The sequence below is a fragment of the Melanaphis sacchari genome, unplaced genomic scaffold, assembly GCF_002803265.2.
Source record: "Melanaphis sacchari strain LSU unplaced genomic scaffold, SCAv2.0 Contig0_pilon_pilon, whole genome shotgun sequence".
NCBI lineage: Eukaryota > Metazoa > Arthropoda > Insecta > Hemiptera > Aphididae > Melanaphis > Melanaphis sacchari.
Genome location: NW_020270366.1, coordinates 20,362,945 through 20,381,359, shown reverse-complemented (window position 1 = coordinate 20,381,359; position 18,415 = coordinate 20,362,945). Strand labels below are relative to the sequence as shown.

Genomic DNA, 18,415 nt, shown 5'->3' with positions numbered 1-18,415 from the left:
TAATTATAATTTAATAAGAAGACTTATTAATACTATTGGTCTCAAAGCTAATTATGAACAAAAACAAACTGATTTACAATATTGTGTGTTATAAGAAAATAAATTCATTATTCATATTATATATTTTTTGCATTATTGTTAATATAGTTTAAGATTTTTCTTATATATAGACAATATAGTAGATAGATTTTAGGTATATCTTGCTTTAAAATACCTCCTTTTTAATATTTAAATATTTTAGATTGTAAAAGAATCTGTCAAGTTTGTAAGTTATTCTAATATATCTGTCGAAAAATCTAAAATAAATACCGCCTCCAATATTTAATTTTAAAAGATAAACTTGTCTCTTAAAGTTTAAGGAAAAAAAAATTATGAAAGTCACCCTGTTGTATAGTAATTATTAATTGGTATGTTTTATTTCTAGAATACCTTATTAAATTTATTGAGTAGGTTAGTAGTAATGGATATGTTGAAAATTATTGTAATTGGAAATCTATTCTGATCGGTGAACATCTATCAGGCTATGTTTATAAGGATATTTTGTATTCATTTAGTATGAGACCTACTTAGCAAAAATCGAGTTTAGTATGTGATCTACTAAAATTATTATTTATACTATTATTATAGGTTAGGTTAGATTAAACGGACAACCTATGCTTACTTATCTTTACAATTTTATTATATTAATATTATAATAGTAAATCATTTACAAATTTTGTTGATCCAATTATTGGAGCTCACACACAAACAATCGAATGTTCACGGGGAATATAAAAAAGTTGTCACGTTATTTAATTGAGGCATGGTAATCAATTGCGCTGATCGATTCTTAAATATATTATTATAATATAAATATTATATAATATTATAAACGTGTATAATACAATTAACCGACATGACAAATTATTAGACATGGCAAAATTAAATATGATATTTGACCATTTGTTCGACGTATTTTTAATTGCCTAACAATCTGATAAAGTTGATATTGCCAGATAAGTCACTTTTATATTAAATATTTTAAAACTTTTACAGTCATTGACTTTTAGATTATAAATTGTATAAATTGTGTGTAATGTATATATTTTTGTTTATTTGTATACAAATTATTATAAAAATAATATAATTAATATAATATTAATAATAATATAAATTAATATTTAATTAATATAATATAATATAATTATTATAAAAATTGAAACCAATTAAGACAGTTTGTGTCATTGTCAAATTCTTCGGCGCAATAGATGTATACTATACAGGTAGTGTCCCAAATCCAGCACAATTGACGAACACCGTTCAGCACATGGAGTTGGAGCTCGGGAATCAATTCGGTATCAGCCATTGAAGTTATATCTTATTTGTCAAATGCAAATACAGTGAAACCTTTATTGATGGATACCTCTCAATAGTGGACCCTTCCCAATAGTGGACACTTCGAAATTCCCCGGCAAAAATGTATGCGCATAATAGGAGTTATAACTTCTTAGTCGTGGACACTCCTAATAGTGGACGTGGACACAATAAACTGGTACCAAATTAAAAATTACCTCTCATAAACGGACACAATACATGTACATATCGAAAACGTTTAATAATAATACTATATTTATCTGTTATATATTCGTTCATATTTTATTTTATCTTAATGGTTTTCCTGTTCGAAAAATTACTAATGGTTCGGTTATGTGTTCGGTCGTTAATTACATACAATCCAACGTTTGAAGAAGTTTGGAAAACAATAAATAATTTAAAAACATATTTTAAAAATGAAGAGGATGAAATCGCATTATCAATGGTAGCCAATTTACAAATTCATTGTGAAGAGCAGAAAAAATTTACACAAAAAAAAACTTACAGATTTTTTTAATTTTACATAATCATTAAACATTTTTATAAGCATTTTTATACTACATACATACATATACATATTTATATTATAATATACATACATAATTAATAATAAATTAATATTCCAATGTATATGTTCATATACAGTGTACACATAACCAATTTCCTATAGTGTCTCCCTATAGTGGACATTTAGTAATTTTTTGAAAATTTCCACTAAGTAAAGGTTTTCTTAATAGTGGACAACTCTCTTTAGTGGACAATTTTTAATTCCCCGTGGTTGTCCACTATATTGAGGTTTCACTGTAGTATATTAGATTTTAGCTAAGTTATAAGTTTAATTATTTTTAACATTTTTAATTTATTAGTTAATTTGTTAATTAATTTAGTAACTTAACTAAGTTATTAATGAATCTACCATATATTATTAACTTTTCCAGTTGATTTAATAACACGTTAGCAGTTAAGTTTTTTTTTTTTTTATTCATAAAAGCATAATATGTATACAATCTATTCAGAAAAGTACAATCAGTAAATTGGATAATATAGTAAAGTTAAAATCATATTTATTTATATTACAGTGACTTTAACGTCTATAACTATGAACTGCAGTTAAAATACTGACAAATCATTTATTTTTTTTGTTCGATCCTACGATGTATAGACACAATGATTTTAAACATAAATAAATAATAATTTTTTTAATTTATTTTAATAACACAATAATTATATTATGTGTAACTATTGGTGATAATTATTAGAAAAACAATTTATTTAAGATTTTTAACTAAATTTACCAACAAATATTGTTTATTGAGATAACCTGCAAAATTTGTAGCATTTAATTTAAACTGAAATTTATGTTATCTAGGGTTCTATAAGCAGTTTAACTGTGGTAGATAGTGTTAACTGTCAGTTAATCTCAGTGGTGTAACTATAAATTTGGGTCCCCGGGGCAGTATAAAGTGTTGGCCTCCATATATTTATAATATCAAAGTTAAAAAAAAAGTAGCCACTTTATTGCTGTATAGTAGGTACTAGGTAGGTATATTACAATTTTTAAACAATAATTTAAGTGTTTCTAAACTTTTTAAACACACGATATAACAAACATTATAACTTAAAATTTAAACTTACTTGTTTTATGCAAGTTGTCCAGACGATTCGAAAATCAAATGTAAAATGGCGTGTAGATGAACAAAACGAAAAATAGACCATGTTAATATTAATATCATGACAATAATAATAATCGTTGTACAATTACAATTAGTGATGAGTGAGATAGATTAAATATACTAGTATATTTAATCTATGTTAGTGGATACTGGATAGTATGTGTACGAGTGGTACGACGATATTGTTATTTTTATCGCATAATAATTCAAGATTCTAATGATTCTATATACACATCGTGATATTAATATAAAAAATAAACATTGTCTGTTTTCTAATAATTGGCTGTTTTTCACTTTTTTCTATCCTAATAAGTAATAACAGTACATGTATTGTGTATTTTAAAATAAAATTCTAATGTTTGTATATCATTTTTTATAATACAAGTTGTATTTACGAGGGTCGAAGGCTTTTGCGGGGCCCTCCAAGTCCAAGGCCCCGGGGCATTGCCGTGACGTGCCTTGCCATCCCGTAGTTACGCCACTGGTTATTCTATAATTAACTGTCATTCAATATTTAAATGTAATTGAAATACCAATACTTAAACTATATTTTGTCTATATTAACTTGAAGCTTTTTTATTTAAAAAAATCGTTTGTAATTTATTAATTTATTATTAATTAACCTAAGTAAATAATAAAAATTACAAGAATCTGAGTTCAAACATATTAATTAGTGTCAGAGAAAATATTATATAATTTTAAACAATATATTTTATTATAGTAGTTAGCGAGTTCTGCCTCTGTGCATATTGTGAGTGTTATCAACCAACCATCTGCGATGCGTCAAAAAACTGAAAACAACAACGTTCGACATCCAAAGCTGCTTAACTTTTGGCATAAACGGACGAGCCAAGGACTCAAGTGACACATGCAGATGCCCCACAATCTGCTACCATTACTCTGAGGTATCCTCGTTCGTTCGCGGTTAACGTGTATTTCATTAGTCTTGTCTTGCGGTTGCACCGGACGTTGTACGAGCATACGCACGCGGTGCTTAGGTCTGGACACGTGGCTGCGTGAGTTTCGTTCGCTGAATGTTCTACGATAATTGTATCACCGGTGTAATCGCAATTGGAGTTAATTAACGTCACGTTTATTGACGGTTCAATGTACATCGACTCTTGATAACATTTACACACGGATGTGCAGAGCTTGACGGCGTCTGGTGGAAAATGTACGTCAGAAATCGAATCAGCGTACATGTACACGTTAGCTTTGCATAATTGTTTGATTTTTGATTCCGGGAATTTAACGCCTGGAATGATGAATTGACCGTGTTAAAAAAATTAAACGGCGAGATTAATAATATTATATTGTATAACTCAGAAATTTAGAATCATCAGAATGCACACGGCGTTTCGGGTCATACCTCGGAATTCGGATGCAGGGAATAATATTTTTCAAGTCAATGTTCTCAATTATCACTGTCATTTTCAAATGTAATGGGACGTAGAGTAGGATACAACCAATTCCGAAGAAAAAAGGAGTATGCGGTCAAACTTAATTTATAATTTCAACCGAAAATGGAATACTACTTAGCTAGAAGCTTACACTGTTTTAATGTAAATGAGGATTATAATTATTGTTATTTTTAGTATGCCATAATTACACTTTTAGGTAAGTATTTATATTATTGGTTATACATATCATAAAACGATAGTTATAATACGGCTATCTGTATCGAAATAAAACCAATCGGAACAAAGTGTATTTATATATCTAGGCGTTCACTGTCGCCTTTACCTATAATTAATTAGACGTAATTGTAAGAAAATTATATAATTTTATAGTTTAGTACCACACATCAACTATCAAATATGTGTAACAGTTGACAATTGAAATGCAACTACTTGAGTGACCTTGATATTTGTTTAGAATTTTTAGAATTTGTTTTTCAATTTAAAATTTTTCGTACCTATTTATTTATTTATTTTTATTTTATTAATAATAATATGTTATAAAAAATTAACAAAATTACTGAACAATTTTACAGATTTGTTCCGAAATGAATGAGAACATTATAATATCATCGTAACCATAAAATAAGTTGAAAAAAATGATCTGTTTACGAGTTAGGTATGTTATTTATAATTTTAATAATTTTAAATATTTTAATTATAAAAATATTTATGACTTTTAAACAGATTAATTCTACTATTAATAAGCTTATATTAAATTTTTATTTTTAGCCACTATCTATAATATTACAGTATATCTTATGTGTTATATTAAACTTGTATTAAACCTATAGTTCACACTGTTTTAGAAATTAAAGTAAAAAATAGAAAATATATACGTATACAATATACATATAACAAACCCAAGATCTCGAGCGGGTCTCGGAATTGTCCTTCGCCGCAAGGTGGGGCACTATAAAATCCGTCAACATTTTTTTTTGCCGGATGCAGATATTCTTCATCTGAAACTATAATTAAGCATAATATAACGTTCATAACCATATGCATACATTTTGTAATTTAGTAAAAAAAATAATATAAGTTAAAAACATTATTGTTGTCGAAATGAATATGATGAATTTTAGACCCTTACTGTTATTGGAGATTGGATGACTGATAATCGACTGCAGCACCAATAGTAGTGTTGAAATTGCTTGGAACATCACTACTGTATATTTTTAAATCATTATTTTTGCTAGTTTAGCGCTTATAGAATAATAAAAAAAAAAAAAAAAACACTCAATTAAGTTTCAAGCAAATCGTGTTAACTGTGTATAGACAATAGTTTCGGATATTATGTAAACAATTATTATTTATTAGAATAGTTAATTATTCGAAAATAAGTTGTATTTGCTTTATAACAATAGATGTAACTATAGTATCAAAAATCGAAATGTTCATGTTTATTTAAATTTTTTTTTTATATTGCTCGATGAGGTGAATATAGATACAGGAATTAAACTTCTTGCATGCATTTTTAGGTTGTTCACTACCATTGATTATTTTTGCTCATTTAAAATGGGACGTCTAGCTGTGATAAATAAATTCAGTTTTTCACCAGATAAATTGATTAAGATTTTCATCATCAATAATTAAATAAAAATATAAACTATACATATTATATTGTATATGGTTACTAAAGAATGCAATGTTATCGTTGACAAGAATAGTAGGTATAAGTACTTACTACATATACGTATAAAGTATGGTGATTAATAATATAAATCGTTGTCACCAAAATTTAAAATTATCGTTATTATTGTATTATTATTTTTAACTTTTAAGATGATATCATTTCATCGTAAAACAATGTAAATAAGTTCATGATATAAATAGGTAGGTAATATATTAAAATTAATATATGTATATACCTATTATATAATAAAAATAATTAATAATATACGTTAAACTTTTAAGGTTTCTGTGGTTATATAACAATTATTTTAATATTAATATTGGATTTACGTGTAAAAATGATTATTTTCCCATAATTTTTATTTATTTTTTCTGAATAAAAAAAGTTACTAAGAATATCTATAGTACTATATTTTAGATTTTAATTGGAGTAATGAATGTATTGATTTTACAATGATGTGTGGGGTTTTTTTATTTATGTCTATGTACACAATTAATAGTCAATAAAATGCTTTAATTTTGTAATGTTGTGGTTTTGGACAGAAAATTGGATCTATTTCCTACTAGAGAAGTTAAAATTAAGGAAAGATGGAAATTTTTACGCTATACCTATTTTTGATAAAATTGATTGTTTTATTTTATTGCATTTAAAAACGAATAACTGTTAAAACTTGACATTTTTACTAAGTTTTTAAATAATCATTTTTATAAATGGTATAATTTTAAATAAATTTTAACTCTTTTTTGAGTTATTTATAGACAATTGAAACTTTTGATTTTTTTAGTTTTTTTTTTTTTTTATAAATGTCAATAAATAAATATATGAACACCTCAAAAAGCTAGACAATTTAGTACAGGGTTTTTAATAAGTTGTCAATTTCTAAATTAAAAATGATCGAGAATTTATCTTACAATATTTTGTTAATTTAACAAAACTTGTAAAAATCTCGAAAATTATATATTATTTAATGTAGTTAAAAATTCATAAAAAAATTCTTTGTATACCTTAGGTTTGAATATTTTATGTAAGATAAATTATGAGTTTTGAATATATGTATAAAAAAAAAAAAATGGCAAACATTTTTGTTAATGTGGTTTTTTCGTAAATCATAAATAATAATATATAATATAATAATGTATTAGTTTAATTTAAAACGGCGCCGTAATTAGGCAATTTAGAGTCATTGTAGGCTGAATCTGAATTCGTTCCTTTAGAGAATTTACATATTTCTGAATAAATTGTAACAGAAAAATGTTTAAATACGGTCTTCTTTAGTGGCTATGTAAATATAACTCTATCTGTAGAGATAAAATAATAACAAATTCAATTTTTTACAAAAATAATTCATATTTAAATAATATGATCTAATTTATTATATTCGTAGAAATAAATAAAATTTGTTTAATAATTTAATAATAAATATAAATATTATATAAGCAGTGTTACGTTGACGTAAAAATGCTATAATAAGTATTATAATATAATATTATTTAAAATGTTCGATCATTATGATAAAATTATATTATTAAAATAGTCGTCGTCCAATTACCACCAATCCCCGTCGACCATTATAATTAATAACTTATAATGGTTATTATATCCGCCAAACAAGTTATAAGTGGCAGTGACTATACTACAACTATTATTATATTACAATTATGAAGTTCGGATGATGCAGAATAAGTATATTTATTTTATTTTTATATTGGTCCATTTCAAAGATGGATCTGCCATACATTGGATTCGTATTGATATACGACTATGTTATGTGTTTCTACTTACAATACGATATTCTATTTTACTTATTTTTTCGTTGTTAATTTATTTTGATTTATAAAACTTGTTTTATTCTATGAGTTTGATATTAATAATTAAAAAGTTTATAACATCTTTTTTTTTATTACGCCACATTTATTCCTGGGGTCAGATCAAATTAATTCTATTTTGTAATGTTTTGTTTATGGATTTATAGGTAATCTTATGATACGGATGAGAAATTACATGTCGTGACAACACGTTCTAAAAGACTTATGTAATCATCATACGTTATGAGTGTTATGACCGTTCTATTGTGTTACCGCAACGTATTTATTAATTTTTTTTTTTATATAAAATTCGAAATCATTATTTTATTCTATTTGTTGGGAAGAATTCCGAAAATAAAAATATCTCATTACGTATGGTTTCAAGAATGTATAGTTAAAGAGTTTGTCGAATTTATTTTAATTTACAACGATTTATATTGTTGGCATATTTTAAAATCATCCATGGTTGTACGTATTATAATTAATTCTTTTAGAAATTTATAGTGTGTTAAAAAAAAAAATTTTTTTTTTTTAAAACTAAAACATAATCCGAACTTCAGTTATTGTAATATATAACATATTCGCTTCAGTCCTCTTTAAATTTTGATCGGCTCGATGTCGGAACCATTGCTTTCGTCGTCGGTCTCTTCCCAGACGGGCTTCTCCAATTTTCCGGCCGCGTACACAATCCCGTTGGCTACGTTGTAAAGTGCGTACGCGAACGGCCGGTCTACGACTATTGACTCCTTGATGACCCTTTGTGACGTAAACGCGGAACCTGAAACGTTTGGTAAGCCGTTAACGATGATACGACGGCGGTCGTTCCGGTGCAGACGGGTCAAGTCCGTATTTTTATTTTGGTAAGACATACTAGTCAGCGAGTAAGAAGAGGAGCCTTCGACGCATACACGGATGCCGGCTTGCTGGACTACGTCGTCTAAATACAGCTTGTCCGACGATAGTTTTGATAAATCCGCTGATTCAGTGAATATGGTATTCGTTTGGGTTCCCTGCAGATGAGAAACGGAAAGATGAAAAAAAAAGTGATAAGGTAATATTATAAATTATTAATAACAATAATAATTATTTAATGTAGAGTGTGTCTTAAAAAAACGCCGGATTTACAGAGAACAATTTCTTCTTTAGGATCTAACAATTTGCGTGGTTTGTCCTGGTAAACTCGTGACTTATTGTATTTCCATAGGGAAAAAATCACACGGTGTAAAATCGCTAGATCGAAGTGGGTAGGTTTGGTCGTCACGTACTTGATGGGGCAATATGTAATTGGTCGAAGAAGAATTTCATGGACCAAGTGATCGCGTGTAGGGCTAGTAAAGGGGAATATGCGCGATATTATTTCCATGTTTAAACCTTAATTTCTTTTAAAGAGAATGATATGTTTTATAAATAAATTTGATCTATAGCAGTTTTAAATCTGGCGTTTTTTTTCGAAACACTCTAAATAAATAAATACGTAAATAAGCTGAAAATTACAGTATTCAATAGATGGATAAATAAAAATAAAAATATACTTTAGTGATTTAAATGCAATAATAAATACATACACGTTTTTATTATGGTTAAAACTTAAAACAAGGGTAAAAAAATAATAAATTTTATTATTAATTTTTATTATCTTTTAAATTTAAAAAATAATAGCACATTGTGAGTATTTGGTACACCGGATTATCGGATAAATAATTTTATGTTAAATCAAAAAGGAAGAATTATGCTTGGAATTTTCAATATAAACTTTCAAACCGATTTTCTGTAGTGATTCAGAGTTGTGGATATCGTCCTTTCAAGATTTTATGTAAAAAGTAGCGTAAAAAAAAAATTGACCATCTGGTTTTTAGCGACTTTAAATCCGAAAATTTGTCATACTCGTTAATATTATGACTAAATAACTTGGTAATGGTTTTATAACCATAAGAACGTAATAATATTAATAAATCTAAATATTGTCGTTGGATTCCATAATACTGTACCGAATTTAAGTGATGGTATTACAAGTGCGCAATTTAATATTTTTAGCTATATTATATCTGTTTACAGCGGTTGGCCGTGGTGTTTTTTTCAATACGTTTATAGACATGCACAGATCTGAATACAGGAGGTTCCTACACTCTTTATACCCTCTTTGGCTCATATTTATTTAGACACTCTCATTAAATAAAAACTTACCATTAATTAATTAAAATTATATAAATATTACTATTATTATGATAGCCATTTTGTAGATACCTGTTGTAAAACCGTTTTCAGGTGAGTAATGTTACTGCTTTGGAAACATGGCATAGTGACGAAACCGGGTTTCATCGTCATCGCTCTCGTTAGTTTTTCAATACCGTTTTCTGGTTTAAGTTTTTTCAGTACTTCGTTCAATGATATATCTTTGTTTTTCGGCAAAAGCACTAATAAGGCGTAGTCAGTGTTCTAAAACACGCATGAAAATGATAATTATTGCTACGTGTAGTCTGAATCAGACTATATATAATATTATTATTAAGTATATCAGACTGTCTGATATACTTAATAATATTATGTATTTTATATTTTAGTAATGAGTAAGGGCACCCATAAAAATAGGTACAAGAAGTGAAAAATGTAAGGAACAAAATGTTATTTGGTAGTTCTTTTTATCTCAGTGGGAGCAATGGGTGAATATTATTGTGAAGCATACATGGGTTAGTATATTACACACTGCAGCTCTGAAGAATTAAATTCGTTCAGTATTCACAAAGGCTATTTTATTCATGTAAATGTATTTATTTGTGGCTTTTATATTAGATTGTCGGTCATTTTTACTCTCTGTCTCTCACATCTATATCAAAAAAGTAAAAAACCTCGTCGTATTTTGTGTAATAAAAATAACATATTTGGTAGTATGCACTATGAAGACGCTACACAGTAATGTGTAATCTCCATCTTAAAAACGTATAACATAGTGAATTTGCGTCAGTATAACCGATTTTGTGTTGTTAGTTTTAATATTAGAATAAATTAAAGTATGATAAAACCTAAAGATAAGAACATTATCTATTTTTATACGTACGTGTTTTTTTGGATATTTTAAATATTAAACGAGTTTTTATTATGTAAAATATAACAGTTTTAAAATGTTTATTAGTCGTTTAAAATATAAAATATTATAAAAAACCTTCATACAAATAAAATACATAATGTTTTTACCTGTAGGTTTTAACATAGATAAATTCATTCTAATATTAAAATTAACAACACAAAATTGATTTCGCAGAATACAAATTCGTTGTGTTGTACGTTTGTAAGACGGAGACAATACATTACTGTGTAGCGTCTTTTTAACGCTGCATTTTCTTTCCCCATTTCATCCTGTCAGAATTTATTCTATGACATGGAACTTTCGTCTGTTTTTTTTTTTTTTTTGATTCTGGTAATATTAAAGCTAAACCAAAACGTTGGTTAACACTGATTTAAATTTAGTTACAATTAATACAAGATTCAACAAAACTGAGAAACAATAAATTCTAAAATATCTACATTTCTGAAACCGGAATAAATAAATAAATTACTACTTACATTTTTACTTTAAAATATTGGTTTTGTTTTTTAAAATATTTAATTAAGAGGTTTTCGGTTAGGTTAGGTTATGTACCTTGTAGGGCAATTTAAACGCTGTACAGTCGAGTGAAGGTATTTGGCCGATGGCGAAATTGCCAGCTGCGCCGAACGCTTTGACCACGTTGCCGTTCCAGGATACTGAAGTTTTGTGCCACGTGCTTGTTGGCCAATTCATTTCCAAAGATAAACCGTTGAAGATCAATAGAGCGTGCTCTTTAAACTCTACAATATACAGATTTTTGGAAAATCAATTTTCTGTATAATTATATAACATATAATAATGTTTAATACATATTTATTGAAACTTGTGAAATAGTTTCTTGGATTAGCAGTTAGTAAATTGCCTTCATTTGGTTAAAGTGTTTTTGTTCATTTGATAAAAACTATTATATCCATTAATTTTCTAGGATATGATGTATTCAGATGTTTTCTATAAAATGTTTTGTTTTGACATGAAATGATTTAAATTTATGCAAAAAACATTTATAAAAACGTTAATTAATTTTGAAACAATGAATGTTTTTTAATAAAACAATCACTATGCACTGAGTATATAGAAACATCAGATTTGTTTCGGAATCCAGTAATTTATTTTTATTTGAGGTGGGATTAAGATTTTGAGAAAAAAGGTAATTATTGCGTTAATGTTAAATGTCTTCAATAAAATTATCACATGTCGAAGATATTTCACATGCAGCTTATTCTTAGTTGCTTTTCATTTAAGTTCGTGAATAGTTGTATTAAAATTAGTGGTAAAATATTTCTTTATCAACAAAATACTGTTTGTTTTATTTAAAAAAATATAAGGCGATATAAATTAATTTTTTTTTACACTAGCATTAAAATAACGATTAATTTATTTACTGCAGAAATATTACCGTGACCATATTTTTACTATATCGTGAGACATAAATATTTTGATGTTTTTTTTGATATTTTAGTTGACTGACTCCTTTGATAATATTTTTGTTTATGTTATTTTATATCACAGTAATTTTAAATTGGTTGGTGCCATTCGATTTGCGTTCAGAATTTTTAACAATTTTTCTAAACCGGTTGGTTAGTATAGATAATATAAATTATGATGGTGTAAATTTATTTAATAAGGAACTCGAAACATGAAAATATGAATTCAATTTTATATTGACATAATAAATAATTTAGCAAGTACGTACATATTATACATATAATGATATATATTATACGAGTATAATAGTGGCTATAAAACATCGAGTAGAAATCGTGTAAAATCGTTGTATAAATCATATTGATTGTATTAAAATTAAAAAGAGACGAGTCTCTGCATTGTCTCAATGTCGAACAGCTGTTCTGACGATAAAAAGGTGTGGGAGAACTTATTTTGCACTTAATTAATTTACAGGTTTTCCGACCAGAACAGGTGTACGCTGTTTATTTTATTTATATGTAACCTAAATTGCAATTTATATATGTATAACATGTCTTGTACGTTACGACTTGATGCACGAACTTGTATCGAATCCAGTTCGATAGACGCGTCAAGACCACTCTCATCGTTATATTAGTAGGTGGATTTTGCCAGCAGCAGCCGGATTCCGCAGCGCGAAATTCGCAAAACGGGATAAATTATACATAATATATTATACTAGAGGTAATTACCCTGCGTTGCCATAAGAAAAATAAAACCGAAATGAGAAATTTATCTGAAGTGAATATAAATAGCATAATAAGTAATTTTTTAGAAATTGTTACGTACCCCTACTATTTTTTTTTAAGTGGAACGCATAAAACAGTAAATTCTTATTGAAATAAATGAAATACCAGTTATTATAATTTAATTATTATTACAATTTAATACCGTATTGGGAAGTAAGCTTAGTTAAGTAATAAATGAGTCCCAAGCAAATTTTAGATTATTTTACTTTTTTTTTGTTAGCTTATTATTTATTAATACGAGTATAAATTTATTCAAGAAAACATCATACAATAAAATATAAACATGTGTAATGAAAAATTGATTGCTCCTTCTTCTTTATAATATATTTGAAAACATCCTTGACTTTTTAATGATATACCCTAATACCCAACTAGTATATCAACCAATGTTTTAGTGATTTATAAAAATTAATTTATTATCATGCAAATTGATTTTGATGAAAACATAATATTTTGTTAAGAAATAAATTTTTTAGCTAATCACACGAAAAACACTAATTAATTACACGAGATTAATTTTTAAAATTTTTTTAAAATTAGTATTCAGTTGATGATGACCGTAGTCAAAAACAATGTTTTAAAATAATGATAATGTTTAAAATGAAGTTTAATATAATAAACATAATTTTAAGTATTTCAGTATTAATGGTTATATATTTGGGGGCGCGGAGTGATGATCCTGCTGGTCATATTATGCAGTAAATTATTATATAGCCTCCTCAAAAATTATTTAATATTTCTGGTTATGATATATAATTACTAATTACTATACCTATATACAAAGATTTTATATTGCAGTGGCTTTTTCAAACTACAATTGCGTATTCTTAATCCTTATAGGTATATATAAACAAAACATATCTTTTTAATATGACAACGTTTTTCCGTGAAATTGTTTTAAATATACATTCAAGTATCCTTATGAAATTTTTATTGAAAGTGGAGGGAGAGAGTACTCTTCTATGAATAATTGCACAATTTTATTGGTTTTTTTTTTTTTGTTTTTTGACGAGTTGAACCCAAAAGATTCATAAGTTAGTATGTAAAGTTACCGGAGGTGTTATCGTCGTTCAAGAACATGTTGTTGGTCGCGTCTCGTTTTGTTGCCAGGTCTGGTCTTTCGACGCTCCTCACGTCAGTTAGGTAATAGTCCCGGGCGAGTTGAGCGAACGATTCATGTACGCTGTAGTTTTTGTAAACATATAGGAAGTTCTTCAGAACGACTTTGTTCTGCGCGAATCCGTCTAGTGAATAGCCCTGCGACATAAAATAAATAATAATAATAGTTTCATTTAAATATTGTATGCCTATTATAACTATATTTGTAAAATCGATTAAATTTTTCTATTATACGACGTATTATTATATAGCAGTGGTATCAGAAGGTAGGTATAAAATTGCTACAACAATAATAAAATTATTTTATTTGTATTTCCAAGACGTTCATTTAATGTTAATCCTATTGAATTTTTTGTCTACTATTAAGGTATCAGATGACGTTATAATATCTCATACTATTAGGACAACAGAATAAGCAGGATTGTAGTTTAGTGCGTAAAATTAAAGTTGTGTCGAGCACTGTGTATTACATATATCACAAATATGTAATTAAAAAAATCTGATACAGTTGATATGCCATATAATTTTGTATGTAGGTACACTAACATTGTTCATATATTATAACCACTATATTGTTATTTTGCCGTTCCCATATTTGGGATATGATTTAATTATCTATTTACTTATTATGGCTTCTGTCGAATATACATACATATATGTATTTATGTATACGTGTTTTGATGACTACATACCTTGATGGTCATGAGAACTTCTTTGTAGGAATTCTTGTCTGGCAGCTCACCGCCCATGGTTGTTACGAGTTGGTTCTTGGTTTCTGTGTCAGCTCCTTCGGCTGCTAGTGCCAAAATCACAGAACTCGCGAACGGGGACACCACATAGTTGTATTGGTCTTCAGTCGTAGCCTGCGATGAGATAAGTCAAGTTTAAAAAATCGTTTTTATAATTGCCAAAGTCTATAGGTACCGGTATACAGGGATTTAATTAACAAGCATGTTGATCCCTATTTTTTACTTTAAATAATGAGTATTCAAATTATGATTTTAGGAATTATTAAATATACTTAAGAACCATATTTTAAAATTCTTTAAAGTTTTTACAATACCTATGGACTACAGAGTATCCTGCAGTGATATAAACTTCTGTTTTTAATACATTATTTTCCTGTTTTTACTGTAAATTATTTAGTGGTTTTTTTTTTTTATTTTTTTTTTTGATTTTGATATCCTAATTCAAAATTCAAACGAATAGTTTCTTAATGATTGAAATATTTATACTAAGAATAATAGTCCTTAAAAATAATTTTACATAAATATAGGAAAGATGTAATATAGAATATTTGGATCTTTTATCAGTATAGAACACAAAGTTAAATAATTCAATAATTACTCGTTAAAATTTTTAATTTTATACATCAACATTTTTAGAAAAATTATTGGCTAAATAATTTATAGTAGAAGGGGTTAATACATTTTTTTTAAAAATTTAAAAAATTGGTCTTTATATACTATATTTAAAACTTACGAAAATTAGATTTTGAGTTACTCAATCATATAAAAAAAAAAAAATAAAATAAATTATGATGCATTTTTGGCAATTAACCTTTTACACAGATTTGTTGTAGTGTATTTCGATTATTTTAGAATCAAACTACGTCTAGCGTCTATTGTCGTCAGCCAATTGACTACATACCTTCAGTAGGATGTCACTCATGATTTCCGTGGATTTCGATATGGCGTTTTCCGGTAAAAGTTGACTGGAAACGTTGATGGCTAGCAAGCAAAGTCCGAAGACGGCGGCCAACGAAACGTGAACAACAGACGTCATATTATTATTAATACCGATATGATAAAACTTTACTATATTATATTTGTGCAGGACAAAGTTGTGTTCGCGAGATACAGCCGCTGTGCATAAACGTAGCAAAACTGCGATGTTGTTTCGACGAGAACGCGACAGAGATCAATGATTTTTTTTTTATCGGTATGGAAAAACGAAAACAAAAAAAATAATAATAATAATAAATAACGACTACATAAACCGGTCGAACTTCATTATACATTCACGCGCATAGACTATGTAAAGGTACACATATCTATTTATAAAATATGTGGTTTAAAGTACCTTTAAGCATTCATCTAAATATATATACACACATACCTATACTATGTACGCCGATGTATATGAATATTAACATAATGCCACGGCAGCGGCGTCGATAACCGTGCGCAGTAGGTGTCTTTTATACTAATTTCGTTATTATAATTATAACCTTATAGTGAGCCCGGATTAGGAGTTGATTTTTTTTTCGCACGTTTTTTTTTTTCGTACCTATTATAATATTTCCAATAGAAAGTTTGATATATTGATTCGAAAGCGCTCGCGTGTCGATGATATTCTTATAATGAATAATAACCTACAGCGATGCTCTCTTATTACTTTTACGTCGTGTCATATTATTATTTTAACAATATTAACAAATGTCAGTTGTACACACGTTAGCAGAGGTTAAAGTGGTAGAAAGAAATGACTGCAGGTCTTCCCGATTTTGAATATTGTCGAAAAAATTATTTCAAATTAATTTGCAAGTTTTCGTAATTATGACGAATTTTATCAAAATTTTAACGTTAAATGTTTATAAAAAAAAATGTAGAATGTATTTTCAATATTATCAGATTCTAAGCAGAGCTATGAATTTATTAGTTTAACAATAATATGTGTTTTTTTTGTATGTAGTTTCTAATTAAAAAAAAAAAAAAAAAAAAAAAAAAAAAATGATCCAATTATTAAATTTGAGTGAGATTTTTAGTTCATTCTTTGATGGGTTAAAAGTAGATATAAAAACCTTGTGTTAACTCCATATAATTGTGTTAAACATATATATGCAATTGGTACTCTTATTATTATGGGAAAAAGGGTTTTCGTATATTATTACCTGGTAAATTATTATAAGTGTGATAATTGCTAATACAATGATTGTTGTAATTAACAGTTGACAGGAGATCGTCAAAAAAAGTTGTAAAAGTACGATAGATCATTTACGTTACCGGTACCAAACTTTTTCAAATTGTACGCTGGTATGCTTGCTAACTTTTTAAATTGAATTAAAATAATTTCTTTTACCATGTTTGGATTTAATATACTTTTTATAATATAATTTCCTTAAGATTAAATATTATATTATATAATATGTATTATATGTTTTTTAATTGTGCGATAATTTGATGATTATTGCAATACCATATTAATATCCTCAAAATTTCAAATTAGAGATCAGATTAGAGTTTGACCACTATTATATTTATTAATTAAATTTTATAAATTTTCGAATTTTTTTTATTTTGTTTTAAAATGCAATATGTATTCGATAACGTGTGAGTATTTCTAGAATCTAGACGAAAATAAAGTTTATGTAATACAATAAATTGAAAAAGTGCACAATCATAAAACCTTTAATAAGTCAAAAGTTTTGTATTTTACAATCTGGGTATAGCTTAAGTTGTCGGGCGCAGTTTGCATTATACCTTTTTAACATAGATAAAATTTCGGGCGCAGTTTACAAAAAAAGGACCGTTGGGCATAGTTTACGTATGCTCATAAAATTAATTCAAAACTTGGACTTGACCTTATTACCAAGTATTTCGCTGTAATTGTTGTAGTTTACATAGTATTCAGATAGAAGACGGCAATGTGCTTATTGCAGTAAAGAATCAATTGAATACCTATCGGTTAATTCTTCTTAAAAACATAATTGAACAGCTATTTGTAAAAATTAATTTTAAAACTTGCTCATTAATTTTATGTTTTGTTTATTTTTCACATGAATCTGATAAAGGTTTTATAACTCACGTATAAACATTATTGACAACCTTATGTAAAATAATTTTAACTGTAAATTCTTAATCTTGGTGATTTTAATCTTACAAATGTTAAACGGGTGTCGCTTAAAAATGTTGTTACTCCAAATCTCCAAATTTTAGCTGATTTTTTATACCTTTATATGTTAAATTTAATCTGCTATACAACTGATCTGAATCATTTTTAGATCTTGTTTTCTCAATGTAAGTATTATGTATCCCCAACTTGTACACTTATGCCGTTAGATCGTATGTACCA

At 27.2% G+C, this 18,415-nt stretch overlaps 2 protein-coding genes across 2 annotated transcripts; both read right to left on the bottom strand.

The window, feature by feature from the left end:
- Positions 1–3,733: 3,733 nt before the first annotated feature.
- LOC112598257 lies at positions 3,734–5,651 on the bottom strand. The gene is made up of 3 exons (XM_025344665.1): positions 5,577–5,651; positions 5,347–5,451; positions 3,734–4,281 (listed from the first exon to the last, which is right to left on the bottom strand). Exons 1-3 carry the CDS (start codon positions 5,644–5,646, stop codon positions 3,884–3,886), a joined length of 573 nt encoding a protein of 190 aa, XP_025200450.1. The 5' UTR covers positions 5,647–5,651; the 3' UTR covers positions 3,734–3,883.
- Positions 5,652–8,430: 2,779 nt separating this feature from the next.
- On the bottom strand, positions 8,431–16,288 carry LOC112598476 (antitrypsin-like). The gene is made up of 7 exons (XM_025344989.1): positions 15,992–16,288; positions 15,034–15,204; positions 14,275–14,479; positions 11,562–11,749; positions 10,169–10,360; positions 8,796–8,934; positions 8,431–8,702 (listed from the first exon to the last, which is right to left on the bottom strand). Exons 1-7 carry the CDS (start codon positions 16,124–16,126, stop codon positions 8,521–8,523), a joined length of 1,212 nt encoding a protein of 403 aa, XP_025200774.1. The 5' UTR covers positions 16,127–16,288; the 3' UTR covers positions 8,431–8,520.
- Between the last annotated feature and the right edge of the window lie 2,127 nt (positions 16,289–18,415).